The sequence below is a fragment of the Centruroides sculpturatus genome, unplaced genomic scaffold, assembly GCF_000671375.1.
Source record: "Centruroides sculpturatus isolate CEXI.00-Female unplaced genomic scaffold, Cexi_2.0 scaffold402, whole genome shotgun sequence".
Taxonomy (NCBI): domain Eukaryota; kingdom Metazoa; phylum Arthropoda; class Arachnida; order Scorpiones; family Buthidae; genus Centruroides; species Centruroides sculpturatus.
This window is the reverse complement of record NW_019384685.1, coordinates 484,122-500,897: the sequence shown is the minus strand read 5'-3', so window position 1 is coordinate 500,897 and position 16,776 is coordinate 484,122. Positions and strand designations below refer to the sequence as shown.

General features: G+C 27.3%; 1 protein-coding gene across 1 annotated transcript in view; it reads right to left on the bottom strand.

Annotated features, from left to right (window-relative positions):
• Positions 1-354: 354 nt before the first annotated feature.
• The window catches only part of LOC111627048 (GTP cyclohydrolase 1-like), a 34,544-nt gene continuing 18,122 nt past the window's right edge, over positions 355-16,776 (bottom strand). Inside the window, exons 2-6 of the mRNA XM_023370593.1 lie at positions 9,685-9,794; positions 1,629-1,684; positions 1,499-1,530; positions 1,332-1,416; positions 355-1,254 (exon numbers count right to left, since the gene is read on the bottom strand). Coding sequence (XP_023226361.1) covers positions 1,128-1,254; positions 1,332-1,416; positions 1,499-1,530; positions 1,629-1,684; positions 9,685-9,794 — 410 coding nt within the window. The 3' untranslated portion in view covers positions 355-1,127. The remainder of the gene's footprint in view (positions 1,255-1,331; positions 1,417-1,498; positions 1,531-1,628; positions 1,685-9,684; positions 9,795-16,776) is intronic.

Genomic DNA, 16,776 nt, shown 5'->3' with positions numbered 1-16,776 from the left:
CTATATAACAATAAATCGACAAAAATAGATGTTATTTCCACTAATTATGACAACATGATCACAGTTTTTACACAGTCGAATATAATCTAATGCAAAGCGCGAATTAGACAATTTTATATTAGNTTCCGTGACAAGAAAGCTCCATTTGAACTTCTTTAGATGAAGTCTTTAATTAAGTGCAATTAATTTTATTCCTCAAATAAGCAGGACTGATAGCTTTTAAGTAATTATATAACTTTATTTAGGTTGTTTGTGTTATTTTCCGCTTTTAATTTATTTCGTGGAAAGGTTAATTGGTTTAACACGTTCTACAAAATTAATTGCTTACAATAGATGTAAGTCAACACAGCATAGTTTTATGTATAAGCAGACCTTATATAAATTTTTGTGGAGCCTTACTTTTTGCCACAGTTTTCTTCTCGTCATTGTTTTAAATAATATTGTATTATAAAAATATATTAAAGTATTTAAGCTATAAAATAAAATCTAAAAAAACAGTATTTTGTTTACTTTAAAATGTTTAAAGATATAAATGTTATTCTCGTGTGCAGACCGACAAGTGATAAGATATATACGGTATGGTTACGTTAATCCAAACCCCTTGTAATCCGAACAGCTTCTACCATTCCCCTAACTAAAACAATGTCAACTGTACACCTGCATCTCACGTGTAAAGTAAATCTAATTCACCTGTTGTGAGATTTGCTGCTGAAAAATATCGTTCAATAGTAAAAAAATGGTTTCAAAGCGTAAGCATCATATTAATCCAAACTACAACGAGTCTCAATTAGTTCGGATTACCGTGACCTTACTGTAGTACAAGTGATGATGCAGATACAAGTGATACGATAGGCACAGCTGTGTGTATATGTATATACAGTATATATATATATATATACAGCTATTCCTATATCTATATATTTTAAACACTTAATATCGATCAATATGTAATAATACCGATTATTTAAATATAATACAAAGCTTTTATGGTCCACTTTACAACATATTACTTTGATTAATATGATATTTTAACTTTGAAAGACAACAGATTCACGACAGCCAGGCATATATATATATATATGTGTATATATATACGTGTGTGTGTATGTGTGTATAGTTTTTCCTTTCTATTGTCTAATCAAAGTGAGAAATTCTTCTCTAGTTTTAGGATCCTCACGAAAAACACCTAACATAGTGCTGGTTAATGTCTTACTATTTAATTTCTGTACTCCTCTCATGACCATACACATGTGGCTATAAATAAGTCAGATGTATAAAAATTATTTCTCGAACGAGTGTAATTAATTTATAATTCATTTAAAATGACTTACGTAGCTTCGGTTACGACACCTACTCCAGTAGGGTTGATGGCTTCAGTTATAGCAACAGCAATTTGTTTAGTCAAGCGTTCTTGAACTAGGAAAATTGCAATATTAAATTGATTAAATTATAATAATATTTTTTTGCAATTTAAAGAAACATGAATTGATTTACATACCTTGTAATCTTCTACTATAAACTTCGACTATCCTATTTTAAAAATAATTAGAGACATTATGGATTAAGAAATACTAGAAATATTAAATATTCTAGAATTTAATTCATATTATGTACAGTACTGTACATACCTAGCAAGTTTACTCAATCCTAAAACTTTTTTATTTGGTAAATATCCTATAGAAACCTGAAAATAAATTTTATACACTGAGACTATTATTTTTAAAGAATATTTATTACGTATTTTCACGCTAAGAGGAAAAAAAATTATCAAATATGTCAATCGATAACAATGAATTCATATTTTAAAAAAATTATGATGAATTATCAAGAATGGAGCGGAACCAAAACTGACGGAGCGTCACTTTATGAATAAAGATGTAATTCAAATTTGAAACAAAAACACTCATAGTTTATTTATAATTACATTAACACCGAAAATTTAAAAATTATTGCTGAAATTCAAGATGATTACAAAATCTCTGAGGATATTTAGGCCTACTCATTTTATTTCTGAAATGCTTCTAAATCCTCGCCACTCAAGGGTCCTTTAAAATCATATCGCTGATGTAAACCAGGGGTTCCCAACCTTTTTTATGTATCGATCCCTTTATACAAATTTTTTTTCATTGACCCCTTTCAATATTATATATAAATATATATGCAACAATCTCCTACATAATTTTTAAAAGGCATCTTTCTATATTTATTTGAGAGGAAAACAAGGTAAATTTTTAATATTTTAAAATAAATTTTTTATGTTTGCAAACTTTAATCGACCCTTATTGGAAAGCTCTGATATAAATTACCTTTAATAACTCCAATTTCCATTTTTATTATGTTAGAATTTTGTTAAAATTTGAACATAATACGGTTTTCATACAAACTATGCATAAATATAATATAACAAAATATATTTTTGTTTCATATATTAGACTATATAACTTATTAAAAATTGTATAAAAAATTATCATAATATTTAATATTTTTCGATAATGGCCTTTAGTTAAATCCTATAAATGAAGCATAGTTTTACACTTGATAGTTCAAAGAAATCAATCTTTATATTATTAATAATAGCAGTATTAAATTACAAAATTAATATAATTAAAATAATTTATATAATAATTTTAATATATTTACTCGAATAATTGCAAATATCTGTGATTTTTCTTCGAATCAGATCAATGGGAGAAGGCAATGCAACATATGGGCGACCTGCCAAGAGGAGCGCAAGAGAGAAACTGGCCATGTTTAGGTGTTAGACACGTGAAGAAATCTTGAAAAGTTCACGTGGTCAGTTCGTTAGTGAGGCACGAACCCGCGACTAATGTTTAGTTGTTTGAATTTTCTGTGAATATAAATTTTTAGACTATTGCAAAAATATGCAGCCAATTTCGTTTCTCAACTTTTCACATTTCAACTACTACAATATATCGACATAAGAATGTGTTTTTGATAAAATCGTGCATATTTTAAAATGATATAAAAATGCGCAATAATAACATTTTTTAATTGTAAGAATCGAAAAGGGGAGCGTGACACACTAGAAAATTATTAAACGATAAAATATATGAGCATTAGAAGAAACTGACCAGATAGGCAAGACTATTATAGACATTGTTTATCAGCAAAATTTCAAATCTATTTTTTTCTTTATGGATAAAACATATTAGTCATGATTCTTTTTGTCTACACTATGCACTTTGCTCTAGTATCCCGTATCTTTTCTATTTTTTACATGACTGTATTTATGTTTAAACTGATATGATTTATTGAAATTTTAGCTCGTACGAATAAAATGTCAATAAAATTGAAGGGCTGAGGGCAACAGTAACCTAACTGTCTTTTAAAAGTTGAGATGTTGTACTGTAAAAATTAATGTAAGTTACTCTAGTTTTTCATATTTTTCCGTTGTACTTGATGTGTTTCCGTCAATATTTAATCGGAATTCTGGTAATCTCTCATTATATTTGGAGGCAGTATATTTAATATACGAAAGTACATCACTGCTAACTTAATTTTAACATCAGAGACCACTGTTGCACTCAGCCTTTCAATTTTTTATTTTGTTACAATATATATACATATTGTAATATATTTTTATAAACTATAATAACTTTTTATACTTTATATTGGCATTATATTAATGAAGACAAACTACATTAAAATTTGCAATATACAGTAGAAATTAAAGTTCAATTAACAGGAAGTTCGAATTAACGAGAGTCGGCTGTATTATAAATTTAACTAAACTATTTACTCTGAAATGTATTTATACTTTTACAAAATAATACCTAAACCTCTTATCTTCGAAACATTTCACAGGTTAAGAATTATTCTGTGTGTAGCGTCCTTGCAATCCAAACAATAATTTTGGTAGACGACCAAACAGCAATTAGTTAGAAAACTTTACGGTTTATTTAAAACACTTTTTTTAATTCAGATGCATTTCGGGTTGGCTTGTATTCCCAACCCCTCTTCAGTGCTGTTAAAAGTACAAAAAATTTCACGACATTGGTCAGTATGCCGTAAAAAAGGAGGAGTAAACAATAACATAAAAACATTAAAAAATATTTAAAAAACTTACATGTCATATAATGGTACATCATAGAATTGTGATACTATGTTTTTATTACATAGATGTATGACTATTTTCTATAATATGAAAAATGTAAAGAGGATTGCTGTTTGACACATCATTTATATAGAAATTATATAATACAGATTATTAATTTCAGAGTATCTATGAACACTTACATTTTTAGTTAATATGTATTATTCCCGACAAAAGATAAAACAGGGGAAAACAGACAACTGGTGTTATCCGGTGTTCACAGAGTAACAGTATACCGACAAGTAATGTTATTTAAACCATTCTTAACATGAGATATTCAATTCGATTTAGAGAAAGAAAACAATAATAAAATAAATTACCTTGACATAACAATCATGAATACACTTAAAAGTTTTTTTTTTCATAACATACAAAAAACCATGTAATGTTAATAAAACTATCAACTACTATTCATATGTTCTAGAATATATAAAANTTATAGGTATAGAATAAACCCCTGGTAAATTATTTCGCTTTTCCTTTCTCTTATCATTTCTTAACCTTCTGTAGATCGTCGGATTACGCCGATAAACTATTTGTAGATTATTACTGTTCGCCACTCTCCTAATCATTTTGTTTAAAAAAGGAAAATAATTAAGAACTACTCTTCGTTCCTGGGTCATTTTTTTGGGATGCTGCCGATTCTGATTCTGAAACTTCGTAATAAGCTCGTCCACCTCCCCTCTCCGATAACCTTGTTGCATTGCTGTCTTCCTAATGTAATCCAACTCTTTGTAAGTATCTTTATTATTTTTTATGTTATTTGCAAGTTATTTATAGATTTCCAGAAGACGCAAATCCGATGAAGTACGCATGTGCATTTCAGTTTCTGTTTAATTTGTATTTCATGCGTTCTTTTTTAGTGTTCTTTTTTAATATTGGTTCAACTGAAGATGGCTGTTTAAAAACGGTTGAAAACGTTTTTATTAAACATTTTTTTATTGCTGGATAGTTAAAGGTTTATTTTAGTTATATTATTTATTCATTTCAGTATAAGTTTTTGTTTTTATTTATTTATTTGTTTATTAAAACAACGAATTACAAAATTACATTTATAATGTTTGTACATAATGACAGATAGATGATGCACCTAAACGATAATTGGTGCCGTGATTGGACTTACATTACGATTGAAGGCAAATGATGGGTACTGAAGAGTGATACGAGGAAGGAGAAACACCCTTATGGAGGAATCCGATTAAGTCCTAGAAGAATGTGGCACTTTGTTGTTGTCCTTGGGTCCTGGAGTTATGGAGTCTGGCTATGCCTATTCGGAGAGTTAGCTGGAATATTGTCTTGAGTAGCAGTTGGGGTGTGATAGTCTGCTAAGTTTAAGTTGTTGATGAATTTGACGAAATTGGTGTATGTGTCCTTGTCCTCTAGGAATGCACTGAGGTGGCAGGGCCAGTTGTGCCCTTTTTGGGTAGTCAGGTCTCTTAGTTGTTGATGATACTGATTGAATTTGGTACAAGTAAATATGATATGGAAAGGGTCATCCCTCTCCTTTACTTGGCAGTCGCAAAGTCCATTTCCCTTCTTTAGGAAGCGATGTACTGTACAACATAACAACAAACTAAACATTCTTAAAACTGTAGGAACTGTTTACAAACTTGAATGCAACTGTCAAAATCCGAAAACTTACATCGGTGAAACAGGCCGGTTACTAGAAACAAGAATTAAAGAACATGAAGCTGCCATCCACCTAAAACATAACACTTCCCCCTGGTACTACCACACAGGTGACAATAATTGCTAAATTAATAAAAACAATATAAAAGTGTTACATTTAGAAAAAGACCCATATAAAAGGAAATTTAAAGAACACATAGAAATCAAAAAACACCCTAAAGATAACTTAATTAATATTTCAGAAGGCATGTCAATAGACCCCCAATGGTATAAACTAATAGAGAGCGCCTCCACGCATTAAAGATTGTTTAAAAGCACACCCCCCTTGTACGGAATGTTAGGAATGGTTTAAATAACATTACTTGTCGGTATACTGTTACTCTGTGAACATCGGATAACACTAGTTGTCAGTTTTACCCTGTTTTATCTTTTGTCGGGAATAATACATATTAACTAAAAATGTAAGTGTTCATAGATACTCTGAAATTAATCATCTGTATTATATATTTTCTATATAAATGATGTGTCAAACAGCAATCCTCTTTACATTTTTCATATTATAGAAAATAGTCATACACCTATGTAATAAAAACATAGTATCACAATTCTATGATGTACTGTACCATTATATGACATGTAAGTTTTTAAAATATTTTTTAATGTTTTTATGTTATTGTTTACCCCTCCTTTTTTTACGGCATACTTACCAATGTCGTGAAATTTTTTGTATTTTTAACAGCACTGAAGAGGGGTTGGGAATACAAGCCAACCCGAAATGCATCTGAATTAAAAAAAAAAAGTGTTTTAATAAACCGTAAAGTTTTCTAACTAATTGCTGTTTGGTCGTCTACCAAAATTATTGTTTGGATTGCAAGGACGCTACACACAGAGTTTGATGATACAGCAACCATACATTATACGTTAAGATTTATGTTTTGTTCAAAACCTGAGGATTTCATTCAGACTTTATTAAACATAAACATCTACTTACTTTTCCTATAAAAGGTACCAAGTGATGTTCACACATGGANCTTTATGGATAAAACATATTAGTCATGATTCTTTTTGTCTACACTATGCACTTTGCTCTAGTATCCCGTATCTTTTCTATTTTTTACATGACTGTATTTATGTTTAAACTGATATGATTTATTGAAATTTTAGCTCGTACGAATAAAATGTCAATAAAATTGAAGGGCTGAGGGCAACAGTAACCTAACTGTCTTTTAAAAGTTGAGATGTTGTACTGTAAAAATTAATGTAAGTTACTCTAGTTTTTCATATTTTTCCGTTGTACTTGATGTGTTTCCGTCAATATTTAATCGGAATTCTGGTAATCTCTCATTATATTTGGAGGCAGTATATTTAATATACGAAAGTACATCACTGCTAACTTAATTTTAACATCAGAGACCACTGTTGCACTCAGCCTTTCAATTTTTTATTTTGTTACAATATATATACATATTGTAATATATTTTTATAAACTATAATAACTTTTTATACTTTATATTGGCATTATATTAATGAAGACAAACTACATTAAAATTTGCAATATACAGTAGAAATTAAAGTTCAATTAACAGGAAGTTCGAATTAACGAGAGTCGGCTGTATTATAAATTTAACTAAACTATTTACTCTGAAATGTATTTATACTTTTACAAAATAATACCTAAACCTCTTATCTTCGAAACATTTCACAGGTTAAGAATTATTCTGTGTGTAGCGTCCTTGCAATCCAAACAATAATTTTGGTAGACGACCAAACAGCAATTAGTTAGAAAACTTTACGGTTTATTTAAAACACTTTTTTTAATTCAGATGCATTTCGGGTTGGCTTGTATTCCCAACCCCTCTTCAGTGCTGTTAAAAGTACAAAAAATTTCACGACATTGGTCAGTATGCCGTAAAAAAGGAGGAGTAAACAATAACATAAAAACATTAAAAAATATTTAAAAAACTTACATGTCATATAATGGTACATCATAGAATTGTGATACTATGTTTTTATTACATAGATGTATGACTATTTTCTATAATATGAAAAATGTAAAGAGGATTGCTGTTTGACACATCATTTATATAGAAATTATATAATACAGATTATTAATTTCAGAGTATCTATGAACACTTACATTTTTAGTTAATATGTATTATTCCCGACAAAAGATAAAACAGGGGAAAACAGACAACTGGTGTTATCCGGTGTTCACAGAGTAACAGTATACCGACAAGTAATGTTATTTAAACCATTCTTAACATGAGATATTCAATTCGATTTAGAGAAAGAAAACAATAATAAAATAAATTACCTTGACATAACAATCATGAATACACTTAAAAGTTTTTTTTTTCATAACATACAAAAAACCATGTAATGTTAATAAAACTATCAACTACTATTCATATGTTCTAGAATATATAAAGAAGAATATTTATATTATGGAGTTAAAAAAACATATACAAGAATATCAGATAATAAATGACAAAAAATTAAAATAAAAGAGTTAGAAACTAAATTTTTACTTAACGACTATCCTAAATCGAAATTAAACACATGACAAAAATAATACTGGGAAAACATATTTAATACGAAATACAAATTAAACAAAAAATACAAAACCTTCCCATATATAAAAAAAAACATTTTCGAGGGCTGTAATAAGATCCTAAAGAAAGACAATATCAGTTTAGCGCCATCTTTGACCAACAAAGTATCTCATAGTATCCATTATAACATTAATAAACAACATAACAACAAACTAAACATTCGTAAAACTGTGGGAACAGTTTACAAACTTGAATGCAGCTGTCAAAATCCGAAAACTTACATCGGCGAAACAGGCCGGTTACTAGAAACAAGAATTAAAGAACATGAAGCTGCCATCCGCCTAAAACATAACACTTTCCCCTGGTACTACCACACAAGTGACAATAATTGCCAAATTAATAAAAACAATATAAAAGTGTTACATTTAGAAAAAGACCCATATAAAAGGAAATTTAAAGAATACATAGAAATCAAAAAATACCCTAAAGATAACTTAATTAATATTTCAGAAGGCATGTCAATAGACCCCAATGGTATAAACTAATAGAGAGCACCTCCACGCGTTAAAGATTGTTTAAAAGCACACCCCGTTGTATGGAATGTTAGGAATGGTTTAAATAACATTACTTGTCGGTATACTATTACTCTGTGAACACCGAATAACACCAGTTGTCTGTTTTCCCCTGTTTTATCTTTTGTCGGGAATAATACATATTAACTAAAAATGTAAGTGTTCATAGATACTCTGAAATTAATCATCTGTATTATATATTTTCTATATAAATGATGTGTCAAACTTTCTTTATGGATAAAACATATTAGTCATGATTCTTTTTGTCTACACTATGCACTTTGCTCTAGTATCCCGTATCTTTTCTATTTTTTACATGACTGTATTTATGTTTAAACTGATATGATTTATTGAAATTTTAGCTCGTACGAATAAAATGTCAATAAAATAATGGTACATCATAGAATTGTCATACTATGTAATAAAAACATAGTATCACAATTCTATGATGTACCATTATATGACATGTAAGTTTTTAAATATTTTTTTATGTTTTTACGTCATTGTTTACCCCTCCTTTTTTACGGCATACTGACCAATGTCGTGAAATTTTTTGTATTTTTAACAGCACTGAAGAGGGGTTGAGAATACAAGCCAACCCGAAATGCATCTGAATTAAACAAAGTGTTTAAGAAAAACCGTAAAGTTTTCTAACTAATTGATATTTGGTCGTCTACCAAAATTATTGTTTGGATTGCAAGGACGCTACACACAGAATTTGAAGATACAGCAACCATACATTCTACGTTAAGATTTATGTTTTGTTCAAAACCTGAAGATTTCATTCAGGCTTTATTAAACATAAACATCTACTTACTTTGCCTATAAAAGGTACCAAGTGATGTTCACACATGGAAAACATTTCGATATCTTTCACAATAACCATCTCGTCGTGATCTTCGTGAAATATTGCGTCATTAACGACATCTGAAATGAAAAATAAAATATATGAAAATTTTAATAATATGTCTCTTTTCTTACGCCATCTTTTAGAAAAGATGTTACTGGATTTGATACATTATGAGAGTGGGTCTGGTCAAAATCACGATGGATATGATTAAAAGGCTTCTTATTGCCCACAGGACGAAAAGAGTCATATATATGATTTATGATGAAAAATCTTTTGCGAAAAAAAACCTTAGTGAAAATTTTAAGTTCAAATATATTTTGTAGTTTTGAATTCTTTATAGTATAGTAGTTTATATTTTAAATTCAAACAAATTCTCAATGAAATATGATTACAAAATCACAAACCAACTGAAAAAAAACTAGAAGAATTGATGGGCACAACAATAGAATAAGGCAACTGCGAATAGGAGGGACACGAAGAAAGTCGGCTCTGTACAATAGATGTAAGTCAACACAACTAGATAAAAGGAAAAAGAGCTCAATTTGACGACGTCTCTGACTATAAGAAATCTTTTGTCCGCTAAAGTTGCTGACACACATGAATAGTTACAGAAAAAAGTTTCTATACATCGGCAGTAATACTTATTTCTGATAAGTACGTTGATCAATTAGTTCAATCGTTAAGGAATGTAACACTCGTTCCTCAATACCAGTATGAAATGTTTATTTTCTAGTTCACAAATTATTTTTATTATAAGTAAAGTGAAAGTTTTGAGGTATAAAAATCGCTTATTTCAAGTTTCGTGTTTTTGAACACGAAATCAAACTAATGAAAAAAAATTAATTACTAATTTTTAGAGGCGTGCGAATTAACCAAACTTGTAAATATAACTGAAAAATTTCTATTTTTCTTTTAATCTAATTAATCACTAATTAATATTCAGAATACGTAAAATATAATTACGTAATTCAAATAACTATAGCCTAAATTAAATGATTTCCTGCAGGCTCTTTATTTATAATAATAGATTCTGAAAACCTATATATATTTGTTTTCAGAATTTTTTCTTCAAAAATAAATTTATAGCTATTAATTATATTTTATTTTAATTTATTCAGTAAAGAGAGAACGTTAATTATTTTAAAAATATTGAGTATAGATAATTATTTATAAATGAAAATTACGAGTAATTTCATAAATAAGTTTAAATTTTAAGATAATTAAACTGTCAAACGTGCACATAAAGCTAAAATTTACATATGAGAATATGTTTAATTTGCAATCCAATAAATTCTTTTCACATTTAAAATATTTAAAAGTATAATAAAAAAAAAGTCGAAAGTGTACGAAAGTATTATATAGTTTTAGTGGTAAATATCAAGTTTTATTATTAGAGAATAATTTCTCCATTATTTACTAGCTGGCTACAAGTAAACAGACATAGATTGAATGACATTGGGATTAAAGACGGATTTCAAATCATGTGGAATTTAATTCCAAAGCATTTGACTGAGTAGAGTCAGAAGGCGAGTAATTGAGGTTATTATAGCAACGACACACAGTCAAGCTGGATATGTGTCATTTTAGCAGTTTGCCTTGGTTTCTGATTGAACGGAATGTCAGTTATAATAGCAATAACTCAGTCGAATATGACTTTTTTAGTATTTTACTTCATACATCACACGTTTAATATAGAATTTGGCTTGTGGATATTTAAGAAAAAGATGCCCCGACCTTTTACCTCTTCCGTAATTTGAAAATAAAATAGTGAAAAGTGCAGTAAAGTATCTTTTAACAAGACAACGAGACAAGGGACGGATTTAACGGGGAGACTGATATGAATAGAGAAGAGGATTTTCCACATCCTTATTCTATTGAAATACCACTATTCGGGTACTGAAGCGAAAACGTAAGATAATTAGGCAATGTCGTTCGCTACCAGATAGGAGATGATCTAGTCTATTGACAAGATATCAAGCAACTAAAAAGAAATATTCCAAGTTTTGTCGTTGAATGGAATATACGAAATATTTGAAAATGTTAAAAGTTAGTGAATAGCTACTCTTCTTATTATCAAGAAAACCTTTTTAATAGATTAATGATAAGATCGCTAAGTTTTTAGATCATTTAAATTTAAAATAAACATAATTTAAAGATTTCTTATTGATTTGAAATATAAAAATAAGTTTCCCATCTTTTAATATGAATAACTGAATAAACAAAAATGATTACTTTAATTATTTTAATACTGTAAAAGTATTTTTCTTAGGATATTAATATGGCAGTAAGTTAATGTAATTCTATCATTAAGTCAATTAATAAAATTAATAAAATGTTGTATATAGTTTGACAAATATAAGGATTATAATTTACATTGTATATTCTTATAATAATTTATATTATGAAATACTTTTTATATGTAAATAATTTAATATAAGTTAATATTATAATATATTAAAATCAAGTATTATTTTATAAATCGTATACGCAAATATATATTTTCATATTGTAAGTTATATCAAGTGAAACTCCAAAATATTTTATCTAAATTTGTATCAAAACATTATTAAGAGCCAGAGTCAGAGAAAACAACTTTTTATTCAGATAAGATTAAATTATCTTGTAATTTTAATCTTACATAGAGAAATATCAAACGTAAATTTCAAAACTAAAATACAGATGGAAAATAATTGGCTAAATAGATCATACAGTAAAATAAGTTATAATGTAATATATAATTTTATATTTATCTTTCTTAAAAAACTTATATATTTTATCTAAGTTACTTTAGTTTATGAAATATTAAACTTTACACGTGAATATTCTATTATTTGTATATTAGGATATAAACTATGTTTACAAATCTTATCAATGCTATTATAGATAAAATAATATTTTATATAACTTCTTTAAATAAATAGAATAGTTTTACTCTCTGTTTTTTTTCTATGAGAATTGTAAGTTTTTGAAATGATGTAATATCACTTTAAAATATGCATATATAAATTCTCTTATTCTATGAAACAAAGAAAATAATATCCTTGACATAGAATAAGAGCAATTAAATTGATCAGACTAGTTCTAAATGAGGTCACGTTCAAATTCCGAGGCCAAATTTGAACTTTGATTTTAAAGCTGAGATTACAATACTGGCAATATCACATAGTACTGTATACATTTATCACTTCTAACAATGAAATCTTTCATTAGATTTTGTGGATTTATGAAAATGACAGCCCAGAAAAACAATAAAACGTTCGATCAACTCGACTAGAACAAATACAGTTAAATCTACAGAAAAACTGGAGCACTGAAAACAATGAATCAAGATTCAGTTACTTGTAGATAGCTCCCGATGACGTCACTTCCTTCCGTGACAAGAAAGCTCCATTTGAACTTCTTTAGATGAAGTCTTTAATTAAGTGCAATTAATTTTATTCCTCAAATAAGCAGGACTGATAGCTTTTAAGTAATTATATAACTTTATTTAGGTTGTTTGTGTTATTTTCCGCTTTTAATTTATTTCGTGGAAAGGTTAATTGGTTTAACACGTTCTACAAAATTAATTGCTCATTTACGCTATTAATTAGTTTAGAAGAATATTTGGATAAATGACTGAAAATGTAATCAATATAATATTAAATTATAATTTAAAAACAGAGTTTTTTGTATTTAAAGACACTTTTATTATTTCCATCTTCCTTTTTAAGCTTTTAAAAAATAGAAATATATTAAATAAATAATTATAAAAAAGGAAAACTTCTGATCTATTTACATTAATAACAATCAAGAACTAGCATTATAATTACAAAGATATGTTTTAAAAGCGTAGAATAGCATCAAAAGAGAAGACTCTCGATTCTTTTAAGCGCGGTATTACCTCCTCTGGGATGGAATCAAGTCAAAAGAAGATGATTGATGTTGATACTTAAAGACTCTTCGATACTTCTAATCTGGGAGATAGTATTAATGCCCAACTGTTGCGCCAATGGACATTTATCTCTTGCAAGGACGACTCATCCATACATTATACAGTCCACGGGATATATTTAACACGAAAGATTGAATATTACGGCAATATATTAATGATTAATGTTCACGAAACATTTTTTCCGAGAACCGTATGAGATGAGATTTTATTGAATATAATTAAGATAACAAAAACACACAAAAAGTAAAAATAATTCAATTAAGTAGATCTTGTAAAATTTCATTTTAATGAAGGAAGAGTGAATAAGAAAAAAATATTTTGCGTGTATTTTGCATTTCACAAAAAAAAATATTTTATGCATGTAGCTAATGATATTTCAAGAACATTTTTTTTTAAAACTAAGTATCAATTTATCAACCAAAAAGGACTTGGTGAGAAGGGAATTGCATCTCTGGAGAAATTATCTTAAAAGACTCTAGTGTATAAAGAAACAAGTAGCTTGACTTGTTCAGATTTATGTTTTAACGTCAGTTTTTGATATAGTAATAAAAACGATGCCATTCGAGACCACCTACGGTTAAAACATAAAAAGAAAAGCGCTTATATGAGAAAGGGGGAGATCATTCCATTCAATTTAATTACAGAATGGCCAGAAAATACAAAGTATATTTATTTTCAATAACGTTTATTACCTGCTTAAGAAATTTAATAAAAATAGAATGTCTGATTCAATATATATTGTGTAAATATATTTTTAGATTTTTTTCCTAATTTACTATTAAATTGAGAATAGTTTCAAAAGTTGTCTTTGAACTTAATGTCTTACAACGTGAGAAATAATACTCCTTTGTCACGTAGTGATCAGACTATAATGTTATACGATATTTCAACAGAGAATTAAGACATCTTGTATAGTTTTGTTGGGATATATGTAATTTTGCTTATATTCTATATTTATTTTTTATATAAATATATCTCATTGTCTTCATAACCTTCAACAACGACTTAAAAAAATAACTATAAAGTTAGATTTTCAGCTATATTTTCTTTCGATAGAATTTTATTTATAATAATAACCGAAGATTTTTCAAAACATCTGAAAATCAGTAACTAATATGTAAATTATAAAATTTCATATCAAACTCAATGAAATAGCATTTCTATATCTTTTTCCAAGTGTTTTTATTTTGAATAAAATTGCAAATTTTTTAATTTACTTCGTTAAGAAACAAAGTTAATTTTAATTATTTGTTTAAAAATACCATTATTAATAAAATTGTTATTGATTCCGTGAAAAGCAATTGAGTACGCTTGAAATACGATCTTAAGAACATTTTAAAATCTTTGACGAAAATTTTAAAAAATACAATTGTTTAACAACCATTTCCTAAGTACATTTTCATCGTTAATATGTCATTAAATTAAAATTAGTAAATTGTCTTTATTGTTCAATTCGAATTGATTCAATCTCGGAGAAAGTTAAAACGTACAATGCAAGGTCAAATTTACAAATCTTCCTTTTAAGAAGGTTATAACAAATCAAAATTAAACATTTTTTTAATGTATAAAAAACATGTTGTAGTTTTGAAAGAAATATCATCGTATGAAAGGCTACAATATTTATAATTTTTCTTCTATAAGATTTAAATCAGTTTAAACATCGGCATTAATACATCGATACCTTAATAATTAAGAACAATTTAATATTAATAAAGTTTTATTTAATCAAAATATTTATATAAATTTTGAGATTGTAACTAAAGAAAGCCTGGAAATTCTTGTAGAAAATAAGATAAAGTAAAAAGATGTCTTAGAGTAGAGTATATTGCCTTAGAAAGTCATATCCTAGGATAACGTATTCTAAAGCTATAAAATGAAAACCGTAAAGATGAATTAACAAACCAGCGGGGAAGAGTTAAATGAAGAATCAAATATTATTTATAATCTGAACCAGGAAAGATTATATTTTATATAGAGAGGGATTATATATTAATTACATTAACCATCTGACAAGATCATTTAGAAAACATTTATTTAAAGGATAAAATAACAATTTAAAGAGTGATTTCTTCGAAATTTATTTATGCGTAAAGAAACATAGACTGTATACGAGCAAAGTTTTATACAAAGGTTTCACAGGCGTACAAAATATATATTTTAATCATTGTATTATTGTAATGTTCTCCACTTTGATTATTAATAAATTTGGACTCTTAAGAATACTCAAATAAAGATTTTGAATGAATTTATTTTAAAATTAATTAAAGAGAAGCTATAAAAATTATTTAGGATAAAGAAACTAATTAGAACTAAATTGGTGTAATATAGGCTACACTAACATTTTTCAATAGATTTTATTATATATAAATTTGAAGGATTCGTCAATTCTATTATTAGAAGGTTCAGGGAAGTTAGAGAAAATAATGTTTTTATAGATCCAAAAGAAAAGAATTGTATCTGAATGGAAATTTTGTATTTGTTATGCATGTTCCTGTTTCGATGTTAAGTATAAATATGAATACTGTAGGACAAAAGTAAGTTGAACTATTCACTGGAGTAGCAACTGTAAATATTAAAATAATTTAGAATTTTATTTAGAATCTGAATTTTGAGTAAAGTTTAAATTATAATTATTAAAAAATATTGTAGGCATGTTTTAGAATAAATTAACGTTATCGATATTACTATACATTAATGTATATTGATGAAATTGTTTAATAAAAAATAAAATCAGATAAACTTTATTAAAAATGTTCTATCGTTATAATTTATTTTACTAAAAAAATTTATAACTATGATATTTATTTTAAATAACAATTATAAAATAAAAACAAAATTATTTTTGGAGTGAAAAAAACATATCGATTATAGAATTAGTATAAATGCTTAATTTAATAATTATTGTAATTCTTAATTACACGTAACGTAATTAAAGAGGAAAATACAAGAATTTGCTTAATAAAATGCCATTCCTGAATTATTTTAACATTTTCTTAAAATATTGCAAAAATTCCACTGGATGATTGGACAAAGTAAAAGAAAATTTCACAATTGAATTTGTTACGTGACATGATAAAATGAAAAGTTATATTAATTTTACTCCTCTTTCTTAGCTTTGATCATACATA